Below are 24,157 nucleotides of genomic sequence, written 5' to 3' on the forward strand. Positions count from 1 at the left end.
CTGGACACAGTACTCCAGATGTGGCCGAACCAGTATTTTGTATAACTGGAGCATAACTTCACGGCTCTTGAACTCAGGCCCTCTATTAATGAAAGCTAACACACCATACGCTTTCTTAACAACTCTATCCACCTGGGTGGCAACTTTCAGGGAACTGTGGACATGAACCCCAAGATCCCTCTGCTCCTCCACACTGCCAAGAATCTTTCCGTTAACCCTGTATTCTGCTTTCAAGTTTGTCCTACCAAAATGAATCACCTCACACTTTTCAGGGTTAAACTCCATCTGCCACTTCTCAGACCAGCTCTGCATCCTATCAATGTCCCTTTGTAACCTAGAACAGCCGTCTGCACTATCTACAACTCGACCCACCTTCGTATCGTCCGTGAACTTAATAATCCACCCTTCCACTCCTTCATCCAAATCATTTACAAAACTCACAAATAGAAGAGGACCCAGAACAGATCCTTGTGGTACACCACTCGTAACTGAGCACCATGTTGAATATTTTCCATCCACTACCACCCTTTTCCTCTAAGGGTCAGCCAATTCTGAATCCAGTCTGCCACATTTCTCCCTATCCCATGCCTCCTTGTCTTCTGCATAAGCCTACCATGGGGAACCTTATCAACGCCTTACTTAAATCCATGTATACCACATCCACTGCTCTACTTCATCCACATGTTTGGTCACCTGTTCAAAGAATTCAATAAGGTTTGTGAGGCATGATCTACCCCTCACAAATCCATGCTGACATACAACGTACAAGGCCATTTGGCCCATCCAGTCTGTTCTGGTTCTGTGAAGGAGCTATCAATCTGGAGATAAGAGTCTAACTAACTGCAAAACATAATGTGGAGGTGCTGGTGTTGGACTGGGGTGGACCAAGTCAGAAGTCACATGACACCAGGTTATAGTCCAACAGGTTTATTTGAAATCACAAGCTTTCAGAGCGCAGTCCCTTCGTCAGGTGCAGTGAGAGAGAAGACCACACAGACAGAGTTTATAGGCAGAGAGATTGAAAGATCATACAAATGGTATGAGTGGAGTGTCAACTAATAATTTTCTGCAGTTAACTTAAGCGTGTTAGATGGTGAGTAAAGTGTCAACAGCTAAATAACCAGCAAAGGGATGACCTATATCCAATTAAGTGAGGCAGAGAGATAATTACAAAAAGTTAAAAATCAGGTGGTGCTGGAGACAAACTGAATGACTGGAACAACATGGTAGGCACAGGAGTCACATACCAAAGATCTAACCAAAGTAATAAGTAATTCAAAACTGTATGAAACAAATTAAGCTAGAGAGATCATAACAAATTTATTAAGGTGATGCTGCCAAAACAGGACAGTAAGGAAGATTTTACAGATACAGGATAGTGTGGTGGTGTCAGGTATAGCGCAACATGAACCCAAGATCACGGTTGAGGCCGCCTTTTTGGGTACATAACTTGGCTATCAGTCTCTGGGCGATTCTGCATTGTTGTGTACCTTGAAGTCCACTGTGGAGGATACTTGCATGAAGATCGGAGGCTGAAAGCCCTTGTCTGCTGAGGTATTCCTCAACTGGGAAGGAACACTCCTGTCTGGCGACTTGTTGCATAGTATTCATTCATCTGTTGTTGTAGTATCTGCATGTTCTCGCCAGTATACCATGTTTCGGGGCATCCTTGCCTGCAGTGTACAAGACAGACAACGTTGGCGGAGTCACGTGAGTATCTGCCATGTACATGGTGGGTGGTGTTCCCACGTGTGATGCTAGTATCCGTGTTGATGATCTGACATCTCTTGCAGAGGTTGCCATGGCAGGGTTAGGTGATGTTGTAGTCAATGTTGTCCTGAAGGCTGGTTAGTTTGCTGCGCACAATGGTCTGTTTAAGGTTTGGCAGTTGTTTAAAGGTGAGAAGCAGAGGTGTAGGGAAGACCTTGGCAAGATGCTCACCATCATCAATGACATGTTGAAGGTTGTGGAAAAATACGGTGTAGTTTCTCTGCTCCAGGGATGTACTGGATGACAAAGGTACTGTATTCGTCATATCCTGTGTCTGTCTTCTGAGGAGGTCATTGGCAGTTTTTCGTTGTGATGCACCAGAACTGGCGATCGATGAGTTGAGCATCTTATCCCGTTCTTATGAGGGCATCTTCCAAAACCTTTAGAAGTCTGTTGCGTTCCACCTCATCTGTGTATGCGCAAGGGATGGCTTCTTTAACATGTTTAATGTGGAAGCTAGAGAAGTACAGCATCATGAGGTTATCCGTAGACATGCTGCAGAGTGAGGTACTGATGTGTCCATCCTTGATGGAGATGCGTGTGTCCAAGAATGAGACTAATTCTGAAGAGTAGTCAATGGCCAGTCTGCTGATGGGATGAAACTTGTTGATAACGATGTGTAGTTGTTTCAGTGATTCCTTGCCATGAGTCCAAAGAAAGAAGATGTCATCAGTGTATCTGGATGAAGAAGAACTGGTTGTCGAAGGTGAAGATGTTGTGGTCAAGGATGAAGTGGATGAGTTGTAGGATGGCGTCTGCAAATTGGCAGTTGCTGGTATTGAGGTTGTTGCAGTGTTACTGTCGTTGTGGGGGATGCTGATCTAGAGTGCCAAAACATCCATTATCTCCAGCACCACCTTATTTTTAAAAATTTTTGTAACTATCTCTCTGCCTCACTTAATTGGATTATAGGACTTCCTTTCGCTGGTTATTCAGCTGTTGACATTTTCCCCACCATCTAACACCCTTAGTCACCTGTAGAGACTTGCCTGACACTCCACTCGCACCAGTTGTAAAATCTTTCAATCACTATGCCTATAAACTCCGTCTGTGTGCTTTTCTCTCTCACTGCACCTGACAAAGGGATTGCGCTGTGAAAGCTTGTGATTTCAAATAAATCTGTTGGACTTTCACCTGGTGTCATGTGACTTCTGACTTTGACTGCAAAACCATTGTCAATTGTCGGAAAATCCCATCTGGTTTGATGACAACCTTTCTGGAAGGAAACTGCTATCCTTTATCAGGTCTGGCTTGCGTGTGACTCCAAACCCACAAAAATGTGGTTGATTTTTAACTGCCCTCTAGGCAATTAGAGATGGGCAATAAATACTGGCCCAGCCAGCAATGCCCACATCCTGTGAACAAATATATAAAAATTAAGTAAGTTCTAATTCCTATCCTTTGCCATAACCTGCAAAGGTTTTCATTGGCTGGACTCAAAGTGAAGGGCTAACCTGGAGTCTACAATTTTGAAGCATGTCGCACATTATTTCCAATTTTATAAATCTAGAAGAGGAAGTCAACTTAGCACAAAAGCCATACTGGGGACGAAACATTTTCAGGAAATTAAGGAATAGCTGTTCAGTCTGAAGCTAGGTGAAATCATCTTCTGTGGAATGAGATTGTATTTTTTTTTTTTGTGTATTCTACTTAGTCTTCAATTCCTATTTTCTGTTGTTAACAAAATGACTTTTTTTATATATACACTTAAGGGTGCCATTTCCTTTTGCAAATCTTCATTTGTGCTAAGTATGTTCATTTGAGTGGCACCCTTTAGGTCATAGCATCAGCAATAACTTTGCTTGGCATGATTGGTAGTGAATGTGTGTTACAGTAGCTGAGGAAACTTAATGAGCACACACTGACCAAGTAATTTAAACTCTTGTCTTTAATTTTAACTTTCTCTGCTCTTTTTCTCTTGGCAGGTGGGTCATACAAGGGCCACGTTGATGCTTTAGCATCTACAGTACAAGAGTTGGCTGCCCTTGAAAAGGAGGCTCAATCCTCTTTCTTACATTTTGGCTATCTTCCCAATCAACTTTTCAGACGCTTTTGAGTGTTGCATTAAACTGAGACACGTGCTACAAAGAGGCTGACAACTTACAATAGAAGTTTAAGAATGTTTATTACTACATAGCGACATCTCAGAATTGTTAGGACACTACTATCTGTATGTCAACAGGTTAGTTTTTTTGATGCTTAAACACATCTACACAACTTAATGGAATGGTGAACCATCAAGCATTGGAATTGCTCGAGTGAATAAAATAATCAAATCATAGTGGTTTGTGTGATTTTTGTAAAACGTATGTGAAAAGACAGCGTTATGTTTTTCCAACACTCTTTTTTTTCAATCTCATTTACAAAGGAAAAGAATCTTAATCATATTTTTCATGCCAATTGGGCAAGTTCCATGATCGCCATTAGAATCATGAAGAAAATGTTCCCAAAATTGTTAGCTACTTGCATTTCAGTTAATGGTTAATATTAGACTTGCTTTTAAATCAACCACTTGCTGTCTCTAGTCTGAATGGAATTGTATGATGCCTTTCTTGTCTTGTCTGTACCACTCCTCCTTCTGCCAACCCCGGGAACCTGTGGCATAAATTCGGCTTGCACTGATTTTAAATGAAAGCTTCCTTTCACTGCTGTCAGGACCTTTTGTTAGCCCCCATAATGTGGCATGAAGACAGCTGATGTTAGAATGCAAAATGCGCCATTCTGAAGCATTCTACACCATTGTATTCGATGAAGTTTGGGAAAACTTATTTTGGTGCAAATTTAATTTTTAATGTTGATAGCAGCCCATTAAGATTTAAGTGGAAAACCTGACCCTATTCTTCTCGCTGCAAGCCTCTCATAACTGCATCCTACAATACCTGCTGAAGAAGGCCTGCTCTAGACTGATGCCCACGCCCTCCAAATTGAGAGTTATAGGTAGACTACATTCTACAAAGTGATAAAAGAAATGCAAAAATTAATTGATTACTAAGCCATTGTCCTGTTTTCTTGCTAGAAGCATAGAAAATGTATCTACATTTGGTGGTCGTCTTTTGACCATAAGGATTGCATTCTTATAAATGGCAGCACATGAAGAGCAATGTAAATACACGTTAACCATGTCACTTTCCTGCACTAAATCACATTGGTTAGTAAAGTGTGGGGTACTATAGTGCCTTGATTAGCCCACAATAAGTAGAAATGAATGAGATCATTTAAAGGCTGTAACAAGATTAAAGTGAATACTCTTGCAAACAATGCTTTTTTGAGTTTATGTAGTCTGTATTTGAAGATTGTTTAGATTTAATATGTAGTAGCGTCATCACTTCTAGCACTGCCAACTTCTGGAAGGTAAAACAAGCAGAATTTTGCAGTATTAGCTTTTAAAATAATCTATTTTCTTTGTTCTATGTCAGTGATATCAATAGGATCAGGGGAGCATGGTTTGACTGTTTCTGGGGAAATTCTTGTGCTAAGCACATAGTATAGCAAATATGCAGTTAATTAACCTGATCAGTTTGGGGGTTTTTTTTTAGCTTTCCCCAAGTATTGGAAATGAGTCTAGAATAAACAAATGCAATGCAATCATAATTCACTAGAAGCTTAATTGAACGAGCTATTTCAAATTGTAACTGAGTGTTGTAGAAACTAGATATTTGTGCTGGAGGGACTCATTACCTGAGTTACATTGAATTCCTGCCAAGATCTATAGGTTATCAATGAAGTGTTCAGCACTCAGGTGACTACAGAGGTCACAACACATGATGTTTGACATCAGAAACAAATGCAGTCTACTTGGCTGGTGTCACTGGACACACTGCAACCTGAAGAGTTGAGTGTTAGATACTTACATGGTGGTCTTTATTGCTCTTGGGTGTTACCTTCAAACTCTACATCTACCACAAGGAGGTGGGCAATGCAGCAGAAAACAAGGAAATGGAACAAAATCTAATTTTACAATCCGTCCTCTCTGTCCCCACCTGTGATTACATCGAATTGACAGCACAATAGATTGTGTTATTTATATCGATCTACATGAAAGACTGCCAGTATCTCATATTAAGCTAAGCAAAAACATTAATATTCCTACGTTACCTACACCACTACCACCCTTCTCTTGCTAAAGGCCCATCTGTTTAATGGTAGGTTTCTAAACCAATTTTTTTTAATTTAGTGGGACCATTTTATATTTCTATCATTAGCAAAGAGAGTGACTGAGAAATTAGTTACCTGTAGCAACAAATATTTTAAGACCCACTGAAGCTGTGCACTGTAAATTAAGTTCCTCTCTTCCCAGAATCATACCAAATATTGAAGTTAAGGTATGCATAGCAACCCAATTTAACTGACCTTCAGAACAAGGTTGAGAGAAAGCAAACACCAGGTTTCTGAATGAACTAAGAATTATCTTTTATTGCAAGTAATTAGACTATAGTTACAAGTAAACAGATACAAACCATTGGTTTATAACAGTCTAACTAAAACTCTAATTCCCTAATAAACTCCCCTTGGGAAGACACACAACAATTAGGGAAAATAAAGTATTGGTGAAGATAGAGAATAACTGGCAAGTCAGTTTAGTGGTCTTTGCTTCATGCTTCCGAAACTGAGATGATCCATGTTTAGCTAGCCAGGCTCATGGTGTTCGTTTGTCTTCCTCTGGAAACTTCCACTTGTCTGTTAGAAGTATAGAGCAACTAATTCACTTGGGAAATGTCTGATTTATCAAGTTTAAATTTAGTTTATTGCTGCAGAGAACAGGCAGGTTCTGCTCAGGAGAACAACAGCACACCCTTCTGTGGCTTTCTCTAACTTGTTTCCAGTTCCAACCTGTTCAGTTTGCTGAGAAGCAATCAGCTCCTCTTGTGACCACATCCTCGGTTCCTGTTCAACTGAACATTGCAGGAACCCTAGTCATAAAAAAAGTTCACAAAAGGTATTGAATTCCTTGTTGTGAAATTATGCAGCCATCCTAGTAAATCCCTGTTTCTAAAAGCTATTCTTTCTCCTGGCAGTCCACAGTTTTTTAAAGACAAAGTTCTTACAATGTACTCATTAATGCTGTACAAATAATGCTGCTAGACTTTTAGATAGTGTGCTCACATTATCAAAGTTATGTCCATGGAACTTTTCTAAGCCCCCTTCTTGGCACTAGCCTCCCTATAAAGTAATTATCTGTGGTCACAATAGCTTTTTGGTTTACTGCTTCACAAGCATAGCCCAAATAAAATAGGCCCAGGCTTTAGATTGTTATAGCCATTTGGTTTTAACATTGCCTCATTTTTAAGGAGTGTTCCTCACATTCTGTTTCCATTCCCAATTTATCATTGTTGCCTCTTACCCCCACCACCCCTCATCCCCAGCATTACCTCTCTCCATCTTTGCCCCAGCATTGCCTCCCAGCTTGTACTCCTCCTCCAGCATGTCCCTGCCTAACTGCTCCCTTTGCCATTAAAGACATTTCCTTCTTCTGATTTAAGTTCTGAACTTGACCTGAAGGACTCCATCCAAAGGCAGAAGTTGGCCAGTGCAGAGATGCTGACGTTTCCTGCACTAATTTATGCTACTAAATGGAGCTTGATTAATCAAAAAGTACAATACGGTACAATACAGCACTGGAATAGGCTCTTCAGCCCAACAAGCCTGCACTGATTCTAATGCTTATTTAGACCAGCTACTTATTCCCCATATGCGTTTCCTCTTTTCACCTCCCGTTCATGTGTCTATCAAGATATGCCTTAGACCTTGCTAATGTACCTGCTTCCACCACTATGACTGGTTGTGTGTTCCAGGCACCCACCAGCCTCTCTGTGAAATTTTTTCCCCATGCTTCTCCCCTAAACTTTCCCCCTCTCACATTGAACCTGTGCACTCTGGTAGTTGACTTTTTGACCTGGGAAAAAGCATCTGACTATACACCCTATCTATGCCTCTCATAATTTTGTAGACCTCTATCGGGTCACTCTCATCCTCTGGCTTTCCAGTGAAAGTGAGGTGAGTATTTTTAAATTATTATTATTTCCAAGATACACTATTGTATTCTTTTCATATTTAGATTTGCACTTTATTCTATTATTAAGATTTCAACTAGGAATACAGTGCTACTTGTACAATATTTTAATTTGTACACCAGGACTGGAGGGTTTGAGTTTTCAGGACAGGCTGGGGCTTTTTTCCCTGGAGCATTGGAGGCTGAGGGGTGACATTATAGAGGTTTATAAAATCATGAGAGGCATCAATAGGGTGATTACGCAAGGTCTTTTTTCGAGGGTGAGGGTGTCCAAATCTAGCGGGTTTAAGATGAGAAGGAAAAGCTTTAAAAGGGGCCTGAGGAGTAACTTTTTCATGCAGAAGGTGGTGTATGTATAGAACGAGCTGCCAGAGGAAGTGGTAGAGACAGATACAATTACAACATTTAAAAGGCATCTGTATGGGTATATGATTAGGAAGGGATTAGAGGGATGTCGGCCAAATGCTGGCAAATAGGACTAGGTCAGATCGGAAGGTCTGGTCAGGGCAGCTGAGTTGGACCAAAGGGTCTGTTTCTGTGCTGTATGATTTTATAACTCTATTACTTTACCAGGCAAAAAAATGTCCAAAAGAACCTAATTCTTAGTTTAGCATTGCTTCTAATGGGAATCTATGATTCACTTAAAATCATTTCACTTACATTTGTGACTTTCAGAAATGCAACCACAACTTTGAGCAAGAGATTATTGTACATTATTCAGGCAAGAACAAAGATGAGATGCATTGTCTTTTAGTGAGTAGATTACAGAATATGGAATATAGCTGGCAGAAATGTGGCCATGGTGAGGTGTAAGAAACGGGACATGTACTTGCTGTCAGAATGGGAGGAACAAGAACTTTGGCACAGGGCAGATCTGAAGGGTGTTGCAAAAATAAGGCCATGGAAGGAGTAAATATGAGAAGTAGACTTGTAAAATTGTGGTGGTTCAGTGATGATGCTTTAGCAGGAATTGATATGTGATATGACATGGGTATAGAGTTTTTCAGTAAAGTAAGGTTCACAGTGCAGTTGACTATTTGAGCATTGAGATAAACTAAAGACATGAATGAAGGTTTCTGCAGAGGGATGTGCTCAGGTAGAGGAAGGGGGAAATAATGTCCCATGCTGGAAGAAAGTATCTGCGATTAGGAATGTATGAAGTTGGATTGAATAATACAATAACATTCTAAACAAGATGAAGAGAGATGGAGCAAGATGTTGTTTCTATCCAGAGTAAAGGATGAACAGTTGTTGTACAATTATCATATTGCTTGTCTGACATCTACACAGTCATTGGAGGCATCAATGAAGATGATTGAGAGATAAAGGTCGTTCTCACTGTTATGAATGTGGAAGCTTACCCAATTTTGATTGATGATTAGGTTAGGTGGATTGGCCATGCTAAATTGCCCATGGCGTCCAGGAATGTGCAGGCTAGGTGGATTAGCCACAGGAGATGCAGGGTTACAGGGATAGGGTGGGTCTGGGTGGGATGCTATTCAGAGAGTCGGTGTGAGCTTGATGGGCCGAATGCCCTGCTTGCACTCTGTAGAGATTCTATGATAACACAGATCAGTCCATAGATGAAGGAAAAGAGCAAGACATGAATGTTGCCTTTTGGGTGGGCGGGGATAAAAGTACAGGGTTGGGAACAGAAGCTCTTTGTAGCAATGATCATGTTACATTGTGATAAAACTGAAGCCAAATTCTGGTAGTCTACAAAGCTAGATATTGTAGGAGACGAACCTGCAGCAGTGATGTAGTTCATTAAGAAAAAGGCTGCAGAGAAAAAGGAGGGGTAATGAACCATGACTTTGCTTTAGACTGTTGTGAAAGGGTTAGAAACCTGTTTGAAAAGATTCAGGAATTTTCAACTACATGGGCATGGATCTGAGAACTGATATGTTGAAGCACTGTGAACTGGAATTGGGTGGAGACGCTTGTAAGAATAAAAGTTGAGAATGGGTATTTTGATGAAGGGAATATTAACAGATTGAGGAAGAAAAGGGAGACGATGATACTTGTCTTTTTAACTTTGCTTCTTGCTTTTTCTGACCTATGGTCATACTGTATATAGCTAGAATGTAACTTTTTTTTCGTCTTCATTTCTCTATTCTGTAACTAAGAATTATACTTAGGTACCTTTGTGCCTAAGTTGGTGCTGTAAGAGTGACTTATAAACTTTTCACTGTTCTCATTTGAGTACATGTGACAATAAAGCTAATTCAATTCAATTGTGGCTGGGAAGAAAATATTAAAAACAAGAGGAATTTGAGATGGGATTCAGCTAGGATGACCGATTTGGCTTTAATTAGGGAAAACAACAGGGGAAGCAAAGTGAATGAACTTTATCTGTTTGTAAATAAGTCCATTAGCCTCTGGGATTTTGAGGATGTGAGAGTAGAAAATTTAGGGAGACAATTGGTAGCGCATGGAGGAAGCTGAAGGTTATTTTTGTTGTGCAACATGATTCTAGAGTAGACAGTTTTGGTTAAGTGCACCCTAGTAATCTAATGTAGATGGTGATGGATGCTGAAGCTCATTGTGTATGATCTAAATTCCTGTGTATTTCTAAACTTGCTTGCTTCTGATAATGGGTGTGAAGGTTACAATGGATGTGTGACCTGTGCCTTTTCAGTGAATTGACACTCCATAACTCCACAATTGATAACAATGATGTCTGCATTCAGCCAGAAGTTCCCATGGTGTTCTTTGGTTGCGTTCATCAGACAATGTGCACATTAAAACTGACCTTCATTTCTTTAAAGGGGTGGGGGGGGGGGGGGGGGGGGGGGGGCCACTCAAGTATTGTTTGCATTTCAGCTCCATACTCCTGATCTTTGGCCACCCCAGTTTGAAGTGGGTGAACAAGTTGAAGGAGCTGCTAGTGAGTCTGACAATTAATATATCCAGGCAGCAAGTTGTCAAGGGTTTTTTTGGATCCAACTGTCTACTGCTTGCATGGTTATGTTCACACCCCCATGCACTTGGAGAAGGTGCACGCTGTATCCACTGGTACACTTAAGACTTTCTGCACCTGGTTGGTACAGTGGGAACTGGACAGCACTATCTCTGCCCACAATTACATTTTAATTTGAATCTAAATTTGTTTTGAACGTTTGATTTTTTTTTGTTATCATGCCCATTTAAAGGGCAATTATCTTTTAATTTGGTATCATTTAATTTGATATAGGTTAAAGTTGGTAATTAAAACAGTACTCAAGGGAGCCTGGTGGCACAGTGGTAGAGTCAGTACATCTGGATTAGGACGTACAGGTTCAAATCCCACCTGCTCTAGATGTGTGTTATAACATGTCTGACCAGTTTGATTAATAATATTTGGAAAAAGATGGTCTGCATCTCTTAAATGGAGGTGCACTGTAGTTGGTGCTGAATCTGCACTACATAAGAAAGATTAATGGTAAACCATGGAGCAGAATAAACTGGAGGTCCTGCTAGAAAAAGTGGAAATGCACCATGGCTGAGATCAAAGAAAAGAACAGGCCAGGAGTCATGCCCTAGTCACACAACCGGGCAATCTGTGTTACACGTATCATCAGAGGAACAAGAACCAGCAATTTAATTTGTTATTAACCTGCTCCTATTACAACACATAACTTAAAACTGGACATTTGTGGGACGGAAAACAAAGATGAATGCGGAGCCTGACTTGAAATTCTCCAGCTTGGAAACAGATTTCACCTCATTGGCGTCTTAGCCAAAAGCAGCACCGTTCTTCGCGTTAATGCTGATGAGATTCCTTGAGGTGGAAGTCAGTGGGTGAGACCAGTACATGGACCATGCGGTCTCTTTACTGACCCGAGTTAAGGAAAATGTTTGAGAAACACCCAGGCATACCATATGGTGGTGCTGTTGCTCCAGCACAGGCCAATCTTTGGAATTGCACAGTGTTGTCGTGCATTTTCTTCACAGTCGTTGCCATGGCACTGCATGAGTGGTGCTTTTCTTCAAATCCCACAGGGTTTAATTGCTTGTTCATGACAATTGTGACATAAAATTCCCATATGTCCTTCAACAATTTGACCAGTGAACGTATGCTTTCAGTAGATCACAGTTAAGAACCATATTTCATACTTCTTACCTAACACATCAAGGAAGCGTAGCTCATTTGGATGTTCTGTTTCAATGATAACTTTGAGTGCAGGATTGAGTTTATTAAGCTGTATAAACCATTAAAATACAGTATTCCTCATATACGAACAAGGGAATTAATGTACTGAAAACTGCGTTGTGCATTTTCCCATGTAAAGCTACAATTTTCATGTACCAACAGAATGAGTATCTGACAATTCTGCTAATCATTATTTGCTAATTATATCTGCTAATTAAGGAAGCTTATTGCATTCAGGTTTAAACTCACCCAATAAAATTGCATGATTTATTAATATCCTATTGCAGTTATGAGTGCAAGCTAAAAATTTGTACTTGGAATTTTCACATTTTCTCTGGATATTGTGGAAAGCTTGTGGAAATTACATAACCTTGTACTGAAAAATCACGAGATTTCTGATATGTACTCATGACTGTGCCATATAAATCCAACTGCATTTAAATTATATGACAAAATTGTAGAAACACTTAGAAGGTCTGACTACTTTAGCTACTGTCCACTAAGAATGCAATACAGATAAGTACATTTTATTTTTAAAGTTGTGTCTGAAAGGTCTAACGTGAAATTTTAGGTTATCTATTGTGTGCACAACTGTGACTGACTTGCTGAGTGCTCTAAGTTCTTTAGAACAAACAGCAAGGAGACATTCATAAAACATGCATTCATTTATTCTTGTACTTAACTCATTCTGTTGATGCATGGACATTGTAGCTTTATGTGGACAAAATGCACAATAGTGTTCAATACAAAACATTTATTCCCTTCCTTGTAGATGAGAGGAATACCCTGTTTTAATGGTTTATACAGCTTAACAAACTCCATTCTGTACTCAAAATTACTAGTGAACTGGAGCAATCAAATGAGCTTCCTTTCCTTGATGTCTTTGATATGAAGTCTGAAAATGATTCTTAACTATGGTCTACCAAAAGCATACATTCACTGGCCAAGAGATAGTAGGAACTGCAGATGCTGGAGAATCCGAGACAACAAGGTGCAGGGCTGGATGAACACAGCAGGCCAAGCAGCATCATAGGAGCAGAAAGGCTGACGTTTCGGGCCTAGACCCTTCATCAGAAAAGGGGGAGGGGAAGGGGGTTCTGAAATAAATAGGGTGAGAGTGGGAGGCGGATAGAAGATGGATAGAGGAGAGGATAGGTGGAGAGGAAACAAACAGGTTGAAGAGGCGGGTCTGGAGCCAGTAAAGGTGAGTGTAGGTGGGGAGTTAGGGAGGGTTAGTTCAAAGACTGGTGTGGGAGACGTGAATTCTGATTCTTGGGACTTTGGCATCAACCATGGGAAAAGTGGGAGCTATATCATTGGAAATGGTGCTGCGATCAATGCTCTAGCAAGACACATACCCAAGACTAGACAAGCTGGCTTAGAGGGTCTCAATGATCTTAGGCTCACTCCTGGAGTGGAATGTGATATTGACTGGCTCTTGTTCGTAGTCTGTTGTCATAGCTGGGGCTCCACGGAGGGCTGTGAGTGCTGAGAACAATCAGTCTGGTGGTGTCCACTGATGCGGTAATGGATAGCAGGCCACTCGTGCTCCACCAGTCAGTGCTTGCAAGCTTTAGAAAAGCACATCCCCATGAGATGGGATTCTGCTATTTGAAAATGTTTGTTAAATAATCCAGACTGTGCTAAGAATCACACCAGTAAACAATTGAAGATCATCGGCTGGGCTCTCAGAGGGGTGTAATGCAAAGTGCTAGAAGCTGCATATATGTTTTACATGCACAAAGTGAATTTGTACGCGCATTTGCCTTTTTCAAAAAGGGGATTATTGGAATCAGCCAATTCCTGTTGCATCCCCATGGCAATGCCCTGACCAATCTGAATCGATCTACCTCATCTGAGAATTAAGAGTGACAGTTAACTGTTCCTGTTGCATCTCTAGCCAGTGATAACCAAACCAACCTACACCCTCGTCTAATGCTGTATGAAATTATACCTTTTTGTAAATATATTTCTTATATCCTAGCTCTGATAAATGCAAGACAAAAATCTTCATCACTAGTCTCCTTATAGCAAAGTTTAATGGTTTATTTCCAAAGTGTAAACAACAAAATGTAAGCCTAATTTAAACATTCAACTTAATTGACACTATGAATACTTTGCAAAATCCTTCTTACTAATATAGGGACTTGTGCTAATTTTGCAAGAGCTGTACCACAGGCAAGTAGTCAAGCAACTGCCTGACATTATCCTTAATGTATGAATTTGTGAATATGATGATGTCAACCACCAGAACAGACCAACCAGAAATGTAGAAAATGGAGTTGCCCTGAGACTTGTCAATATGAACTCCAGACCCCATGAATTCTCATGTCAAACATGGACAAAGAAGCATGCATATTACTACCTACTTCCCACCATTAGATAATGATCTGTACTCATTTGTGTTGACTACAAATTGGAAGAAACACTGAGGATGGCAAGGTTGACAAATGTACTCTGGTTGGAGGACTTCAATGTTCATCAACAAGTATAGATCACAACCACTACTAGTGACCAAGCTCACCGTCCTAAAGTACATAGCTGCCAGACCTCATTCTGCACAGGTAGTGAGAGAACCAAGAAGAGGGAAAAACATCCTTGATCTCATCCTCACCAATCTACCTGTTGTTGATGCATTTTGCCATGATAGTATCAATAAGAGTGATCACTACAAGACAAAGTCCCACCTTCACATTTGAGAATGCATTCCATCATGTTGTATGGCTCCACTACCTTTCTAAAGCATCTAGCAACTCAAAAGTGCACACATTCATGACATGTTGTGGCTATCACAATCATCAGAATTGTATTCAACCTCATTCTGTTTCATGGCCCAGCATACGCCCTATTCTACCATTAGCATGAAACAAAGGGATCAACCTGTTCAATGAGTAGTGCAGGAGGGCAGATCTAAAAACATAGTGTCAACCTGGTGAAGTGACAGTACAGGACTACTTGCACGGCCAACAATGGAAGCAGCATTAAACAGACAGAGATAAGCCAACCGATAATAAATGGGTCAGATCCAAATTCTTCCACAGAGTGGTGAATGGTTGCAGACAATTAACTAACAGAAGGAAGAAGGTCCACACATGTCCCCACCTTCAATGTCACCCAGTTCTTCAGAACAAAAGACAAAGCTGAAGCATTTGCAACCATCTTTAGCCAATTGGGCAGTGCTTGATCCCTCTTAGCCTCTTCCTGAGGTCATTAGCATCACAGGTACCAGTCTTCAGCCAACTCAATTCACCTCAAGTCAGATGAAGAAACAGCTGAAGGCACCGGATACTGCAAAGGCTTTGAGCCCTGACAACATTGCAAGCATAATATTGAAGGTATGTGCTCTGGAAGCTCTTGTCAAGCTGTCCAGCACAGTTACAACATTGACATCTCACTGACAAAGTGGAAAATTGCCCGAACATGTTGTGTTCACGCAAAGTGGAACAAATCCAAGCTGGAAAATGATTAACCTACCTTTGATCATCAGCAAAATGATGGAAGAGGTCATTGACCGTGCTATCAAGTAGCACTTACTCAGCGATAACCTGCTTGCTGATTCTGTGTTTGGATTCGACCACGGCCATTCTGTTCCAGACCTCATTATAGCCTTGTTGAAAATTGGACAAAAGTACTGAACTCCAGAGGTAAAGTGAGTCACTGGCTAAAGAGTGGCACAGAAAACCATAGCAAAATGGAAGTCAGTGGAAATCAGGGGAAAGAACTTCACTTGTTGAAGTAATGGTTAACAGAAAGAAATAGTTGTTGAATGTTAATCATTTCACTCTCAGAACATTACTGCAGAGGTTACACAGGGTAATGTCCTAGGCCCAATGGTCTATAGCTGCATCATCAATGACTTTCCCTCCATCATGAGATCAGATGCGGGATAGTCACTGATGATTGTACAATGTCCAGTATCATTCACAACACCGGAGATTGTGAAGGAGTCTTTGTCCATAAGCAGCAAGACCTGGACAACATTAAAACTTGAGTTGAGAAGTGACAAGTAACATTGAGAAACAGAAGGACCAGGCAATTACAATAGTCAACAAGAGAGAATTTAATAATTTTCAGTGGCATGTAGAGACTGGGGCCAAGCTGAAGTTTGTGGAACATCTTGTTTCCCATGGCATTGGCAGACACTCCTGGATCAGAGCATCTACATTTGAGCAGCCAGTGATCACTATAACATGTGGCTGGTCGCTGTGTCTGACAAACAACATAAAAGTGTGTTCACAGTCATCCATCTCTACAAAGGCAAAATACTGTGGATGCTGGAAGTCTGAAATAGAAAGAGAAAATTCTGGAGAGAATCAGCAGGTCTGGCTGCATCAATTGTAAGAATAACACAGAATTAGCATTTTTAGTCTGATGCGACTCTTCTTCAGGTCTGCGTCATCCGCCCATAAGCTGGCGATTCTCACATCTTTTCCCTGTGGTAGGCACAAATTGCACAATTCTTGAGCTTTTGATTATAAGAGTTGATCTTGCTGATGAGCAGCTAACATAAATGGGTAGCATGGAGGCTCAATAGCTAGCACAGCAGTCTCACAGTGCCAGGGACCTCAGTTCAATTCCAGCTTCAGGTGACTGGCTGTGTTCCCTGTGTCAGCGTGGGTTTACTTCACCTGCTCTGGTTTCCTCCCACAGTCCAAAGTTGTGCAGGTTAGGTGAATTGGCCATGATAAATTGCCCATAGTGCCCAGGGATGAGCAGGCTAGGTGCATTAGCCATGGGAAAATGCAGGGTTACAGGGATGGGGTGGTTCTGGGTGGGATGTTCTTCAGAGGATCAGTGTGGGTTACAGGGATGGGCTGAACAGCCTGCTTCCACACTGTAGGGATTCTGTAAGGTGACTGAGTTTTACACAATTGTTAACAGTTTGTCAGCAGCAGGATATTCTGCTTGGTGTGAATAAGCGCCACACGGTGGAAATATTGTTCATCAAGTCACTACTCTGTGTGGCTTATGTTGTTGCTTTACAGACGGTTTCCTGGCACGTGTGTAATTTTATGGAGGGGTGGTTGACACCTCTCTGATAATTAAAACTGAAACACCAAGAGAAGCTCACCTTGCCTTGTAATATGTTAAAGGAAGTGTGAAAAGTGGTATAATCTGCTTCTGGCCCTCAATCTGTTATAAAGGAGTGGTTAAATGAAAGAAATCCCTGATAATCACTGTATAAGCAAAAAGTAACTGTTTATTTATCTAAGTCTAACAGTGAACAAATTAACAGAACTACTAATAAGCCGAACAATTCCCCTTAACTACTAACTATTTCTGAATAAAACAAAATTCTAATATATGCTGTTCCAATAGATATAAGTCTCACTTATATAAACCAAAGTAATAAGAAAAAATAAATTAAAACTTAGTCTCTTGAAATTACAGTCAAGATAAGTCTTCTGGAATGTTCTTTGCCTTCTCCGCTGTTTTCCATTCAGAAATGACTTTCCCCGTCAAATTCTTGTATCAGCAATATTAGCTAAGAGTGCCGTAGTACCTTTACTTAAATGATGCTTACTCTGAGAGCTTAGAAATTTCTATGTGTTTCAATGAGTTTCTCTTCATACGGCAGTTTACTCTCACACCGATTTTCAAACAACCTCTTCTTTTATCCCCTTGATGACCTATCAATTTTCATACAATAGGATTGGTCCTAGGTTGTCAGAACTATCAGATTTTATTTGATTGGGTTTTGGTATCTAGGACCTGGTTTAAATTAAATGGCTAAATTCAAATTCCTGTTATCTTGGTAAATGTGCTGTATTGCCTGCTAACAGAATAATCTTTTGATGTTTCAATTTCAAGAACCCTCTGTGCATCTGCTACTGCCTGCAGACATTTTCTTTTAATCTCCAAGCCTAAAAAACATCATCTTTTAAAGGGACCACACTCTAACATTTTACAAATTCTAACATCCTGCCCTCCAATCCACAAATACTATGCCCAGCTTCACAACAGTATGCACAGTCTTTACAGGAATATGGTAGTTACTGGTGGCAGTCTCAAATTCAGTAGCTCTGGAGTCTGAAAGTGACAATTCTCCAGCACCTCTGACAGCTCTCTATCTCTTTCCTGAGTGCTTTTCAGCATAATTCAAGTCAGGCAGCCTTCCATCGTTTGTGTTTTGACTTTTCACTCGATATATTAAACATCGCCAAAGTCACATTTGGTTGTGAGATGCCTCAGTCCCGTGCAACATTGGTTAGTGGGCTGTTTGCTTTCTGCCCAGTGCATCAGAAGACACTTGTTTTGTGTATTTTACTTGGGCATAAAATAAGGAGTTTTTGCATTTTTGGCTGAGCTGTTTCACTTAGGTATCAAAGGTGTCTGAATTCTTCACTTCTGTAAAAGAGACAAAGGGGATTTTCAATCTTTTAGAATTTGTTTGTAAAATGTTAGGTGGGGAAGATTGTGTGGTCCCTTTAAAAGATGATGTCTTTTAAACTTGGAGATTTTAAAAAATGCCTGCAGGCAGTAGCAGATGCACAGAGGGTTCAATGATTGCAAAATCTGCCACCAAACCTTTGAAAGATCATAGTCATTTTTCTTCTGTGGGAATACAGATGGTAAGTTCCTAGGAGTGATGATTGCCAACAATCTGTCCTGGCCCACCCATGTTGAAGGCACAACAGTGCCTCTTTTTCCTCAGGGCACTAAGGAAATTTGGCATGTCCATAGGACTCTCACCAACTTTTATAGATGTACCGTTGAAAGCATGCCATCTGGATACATCCCAGCTTGGTACAGCAACTATTCTGCCCAGGACCATAGGAAACTACAGAAAGTTGTGAACACAGCCCAGTCCATCACACAAGCCAACCTTCCATCCATTGACTGCATCTACACTTCTCGCTGCCTCAGAAAGGCAGTCAACATCATCAAAGACCCCTCCCACCCCAGTTATAATCTCTTCCAACCTTTTCTGTCAGGCAGAGGATACAAAAGCTTAAACACACATACCAATAGATTTAGGAACAGCTTCTTCCCCGCTGTTATTAGACTTCTGAATGGACCTCTCTAATTTTAAATCTGACGTTGATCTTGCTTTTTGTGCACCTACTTTGCAGCCTTAATTGTATTCCTCACCCCTGTTATCTCTGTATAGTATGATCTTCCTATATTGCACGCTAAACAAAACATTTCACTGTATCTAGGTACATGTGACAATAATAAATCAAATCAAATCAAATCAAAACCCCAAATATGGCAGATTTGGTATAGCAAATACCACCTTGATCATCATAACAGTGCATGAAAATGGATCCTGAGTTCCAATCCTTCAAAAGAAATTCTTTGTAATAATCTGATATTATTTCTTCCTCCATTTGGATAGTTGTTTTCGCAGGATCAGTACACATGTATATACTGTGCAGATGTTTCTCCTCTAAATCCCAAGCTGAAGTGCCTTTTGTGTGTCTAACAACAGACCACAGCATCAAAGTGGTTCCTCCTTCAGTTGCCAACTTCAAAAGCTGTGCAGCATCTTCCAGAGATTTCACACAGGACAGCAATTTTCACATTTCTCGCTATCTTCATTGCCATTACGATGTTCTTGGGAATAAACAGTGTGCTTCAGACAAGGCATTCATAATCAAAACTGCACATGGTATTAAGACATAGATTTCCTTCATTCTCCTTCTAATTTACAATATGTTACAACTTCCACTATCTTCTGCTTCTGTTTTTATTTTTAGGGAGAATTACACAATGCAGAATGAGGCCATTTTGCACATTGCAACTCCCTTACTATTTCCACAGAAGCCTGCAATTTTTTTGTTTTCACGTGTATATTTAACTCCTTGTTGAAAATTATTCTTGAATCAGCTTCCACCATCATCAGGCAGTGCGTAAAAAAAATCTCCCATCAGTTAGAATCATAGAAATGGTATGGTTCAGAAAGAGGCCTTTCTTCCCACTGTGTCTGCACTAGCCCAAAAGAAAAGCCGCCCATTCTAATCCTTCAAGCACGTGGTCCATAGCCTCGCGGGTTTTAGCACTTAAGACGCAGGTGCAGGTTCCTTTTAAATGAGTTGAAGGTTTCTACCTCCATTACCAAACTGAGCAGCAAGTTCCAGCACCCGCTACCCTCTGAATTAAAACATTCTTCCTCATAACAAGGACCTTAAATCTGAATCCTGCCGGGTAAGATCATAAGACAATAAGGTAGATGAGCAGAATTAGGCCATTCAGCTCATTGAGTCTGCTCCACATTCGATCATGGCTGAGACATTTCTCAAACCCATTCTCTTGTTTTCTCCCTTGTAAATTGACCACTTGAGAAAACAGATCTTTCCTTTCTATCTATCAAGATCATTCATAATTTTGAACACCAAATAACCTCAGCCAATCTAATAGTTTCTCATTGTGATTTTCAAGCCCTGGCAAAAGGTCTCTCTCTCTCTCTCAAGATAGCCCCTGAATTTATATCCACAGTCATTAGTTTGGCTGGAATAGATCTTTTTTCAAAGAAATACAGATTGGAATTAAAAGTTTGATTTGCCCCATAGGTGATTTGAATTATAATCTGTGGGCATGAGTGGGAATTTGACCAAAACCTTATTAAAATCTATGTAAACATCCATTGCACTACCCTAATCAGTCGTCCTTGTTACTTGCCCAAGACAATTCAGTTTGGTTAGTAAGACATGACCTCCTCTAAACAAAATCTGCTGACGATCTCGGATTAATCCATGCCTTTCTAAGTGCCAGTTTATCCTGTGCCTCAGAATTGATTCTAACAATTTGCCCACCGCCAAATTCAAATTATTTGGCCTACAATCATTTGAGCTATCCCTTGCACACTTTTGAAATAATGGTATAATGTTAGCAGACCTCCAATATTCTGGTCCCTCACTTCTACCTCGTGGGAATTGGAAAATGATCTTCAGAGCATTTACTGCTTCTTCCCTGCCTTCCTTTAACAGCCTGAGACACAGTCCATTTGTCCGTCTTCAAAGACATCAATTCCTCCCAGCACATCCTGTCACATTATCCCTCTTTTATCTAATATTTCACACTCTTTCACTTTAACTGGAATATCTGCATCATCCCTCTCCGTTGTGAAGAGAGAGAAACAAATTTCTCATTAAGAATCACACTCATATCTCCTGCATCAACACCAAAAGTTATCTTGTACATCTCTGATAGGCCTTACCCGTAGTTATCATCTTGCTCTAATATATTGATTAAATTAGGACTTCCTTAATTTTACCTGCCATATTAGTACCTTTGATTCCTTAATTTCTCTTTTTACTTTGTACTCTACTTTCTATACTCCTCTAGATATCCTACAGTTTAAAGAATTGTTTTTTTGGTGACAATTATGAGTTTTCTTTCCCTGTTTTCTATTGCCCTGTATGCTTCTGGATATGACGTGGAGGTGCCGGTGTTGGACTGGGGCAGACAAAGTCTTCTCTTGATGAAGGAGCAGCACTCTGAAAGCTTGTGATTTCAAATAAACCTGTTGAATTATGACCTGGTGTCACGTGACTCCTGACTTTGCTTCTGGATAACCAGAGGGCTCTAGATTTGGCAATAACACCCTGTTCCTTTACGGAGACACGTCTGGACTGTATTCGTACAATCTCACTTTTGAACGCCTCTCACTGATTGTCCTTCGAGTAATTATATCCAGTCCAAGGTTCCTTTGTCAATTATCTTAAAACATTCTCCTCTGGCTATCGACCCTCCTGCCAGAAGTTGCTCATCTTTTTCCTCAGCAAAATGCTTCATAATTTCTATTAAATCTCATTCAATCTTCGCTTCCCTGGGGAAACAATCCTCACTTCTGTCATCTTTACACAATACTGAAGTCCCTCAGCATTGATACCTTTCTAACAAATCTCCTTTGTTCCCTTTCCAAGGACTGGATATTCTTCCTGAAATGTGCAACCAGCCCAGAAATCCACATGTACCTTGTACAGAAGTAACCTTGTTAAGAACAACTTAGAAAATCCCACAGTAAAGCACATCCAAGATTTTTAACGGTCAGGATGGGAATTACCCTCAGGCTCCTCACCAGTTCCATTCAAGTTTACTTAGGGAAAAGGGTCCATGATTGTCTTTAGCATTCAACACACCTTGTGGCCTACGAAGTGGCCTTGTGGTGAAATTTGCTTGACCAGTGGCAGTTATTGTGATAGAAGGTTACTCATAGCAATTTTTTCTCTAAATTTGCACCCCAACTGTCTGTGGGCCTATGCCTTGATCTTCAACTGCAACCGGCATTATCTCTTAGAATCAGAGAATTCCTTCAGTGTGGAAGCAGGCCATTCAGCCCATTGAGTCTACACTGTTCCTCCAAACAGCATCCCACCCAGACCCACCCCACCATCCTATCCCTGTAGCCCGCATTTCCCATGGCTAAATCACCTAGCCTGCACATCCCTTGATGCTACAGGGCAATTTAGCATGGCCAATCCAACTAACCTGCATATCTTTGGACTTGATGGAGAGGTATTCCTGATCAGATGGGGTGTTGATTAAGAACCAAGTCCCAACTGACGGCTAGAGTGTTGGGAACTCCCAATCTGAGGTCTAGTTCCACCTCCCACTTAAGCCAATGCTTTTCTGCTGGTGTGTGTAAACCAGCTCTGGGACAATGTTTGCTGGCTAAGTTCTGTTATAATGCACCGCAACAGAGTTTGTGTCTGTTCTGATGAATTTCCACTGAAATTATGGCAGAATGGTAAACATTGTTGGCCTAAAATGTAGCTTAGTAAAAACTGCATAACAACTACAATTTGTTGCAAATTTAAACAATGCTTTCATATGGGCAATTTAGGAAGGATTTAGAGAATGCATTGAAAAAAACTAGATGAAAACAGAATTTTCAAAGCAGCCCGCAAAATCTTGGAATTCCTTGCATTGAAAACATAATTTTACTTAATAATCTGATACCCTTGTTGTGGACAAATAGAATCTGTGTTGTGGTGAGGTACTGAATGTTTGAGTCTTTGTCATAGTTGGAAATTAATCCCTGATTTTTAACTCTTAAACACCTGATTTTCAGATGCAAAAATGGACAGCAATGAATTAAGTTTCTTTCCCAATGCAATGATTTAAGGAAAAGATATACAAAGAATCAAAATGCTTCCCCAAATTATTTCAATGAATTTTTGTTTGTGTCAAGGAATGTATCCTTTTTCTTACATTTTCAGCATGCAATGACACCATAAACAACTCCCTGCCAAATATTTTACAGGCTTATGTAGAACGCAGCTTCCTATATTCTTCAATTCAGTGAAATGAAAATCACAAGTGACTATTTCAAGTGTTCAGACTGCACTCCTCACAGAATCATGAATGTCTACAGCACAGAGAAAGGCCCTTCGGCCCATTGAGTTTACACCACTCAAAAACAACCACCTAACTATTCTGATCCTATTTTCCAGCTCTTGCCCCTAGCCTTGTATTCCTTGGCATCATAAGTGCACATCTAAACACTTTTTAAATGCTATGAAGATTTCTGCCTCTACTACTTTATATTAGGGTGACTCAGTGTTTGGCACTGCTGCCTCATGGTGTAGGGGCGCAGGTTCAATTCCACCCTCGGGTGACTGTCTGTGTGGAATTTGCATGTTCTTGCCATGTCTGCATGGGTTTCCTCCCATGGTCCAAAGATGTGCAGGTTAGGTGGATTGGCCATGCTAAAGTGCCCATAGTGTCCAGGGATGTGTAGGTTGGGCGGATTAGCCATGAGAAATGCAGGGATAGGGAAGGGGGGTGTGGGATCCTCTTCAGAGGATTAGTGTAGACTTGATGGGCTGAATGGCCTGCTTCCACATTGTAGGGATTCTATGATTACTCTCACAAGGATTGAATTTTAGATTCCCACCACTCTCTGCGTGAAAAAGTTTTGCCTCACATCCTCTCGAAACCTCCTGCCCTGTACCTTCAATCTATGCTTCCTGGTCATTGATCTCTCCCTCTTTTATTGAAAATATTTCTGCTAGCAAGACTTAAGAAGCTTTTCTTTTCAAAGTTACAAAATAGTTTTTGAATGGAAACCCTGAAATAAGGCTAGACCACTCTAATGACGTAAATTAGCGGGACCAGTCTGAAGTAATCCCATTGAGAAGAACAGGGAAAAGCAGAAAAATCTGAGCTAAGAGATATTTGAGATTTTCCTGAGGTGAGCATACAAGATTGGAAATGCAGAACTTCCAGCATGTAGAACAATCCTGTAGTTGGGATTACAACTCAGACTGGTTTAAAGCTCCTCCTTTTGTCACTAACAC

The 24,157-nt window shown here is 40.6% G+C and overlaps 1 protein-coding gene across 2 annotated transcripts in view; it reads left to right on the plus strand.

Annotated features, from left to right (window-relative positions):
- ddx1 (DEAD (Asp-Glu-Ala-Asp) box helicase 1) overlaps nucleotides 1-4,051 on the plus strand; it is a 132,179-nt gene extending 128,128 nt beyond the window's left edge. For both annotated transcript variants that reach the window (XM_020515426.2, XM_048596470.1), the window contains one exon: nucleotides 3,696-4,051. In XM_020515426.2, the coding sequence (XP_020371015.2) occupies nucleotides 3,696-3,826 (131 nt within the window). In that variant the 3' untranslated portion in view covers nucleotides 3,827-4,051. The remainder of the gene's footprint in view (nucleotides 1-3,695) is intronic.
- The last annotated feature ends 20,106 nt before the right edge of the window (nucleotides 4,052-24,157 follow it).

The sequence above is a fragment of the Rhincodon typus genome, chromosome 5 (assembly GCF_021869965.1).
Source record: "Rhincodon typus isolate 14 chromosome 5, sRhiTyp1.1, whole genome shotgun sequence".
NCBI classification, from domain to species: domain Eukaryota; kingdom Metazoa; phylum Chordata; class Chondrichthyes; order Orectolobiformes; family Rhincodontidae; genus Rhincodon; species Rhincodon typus.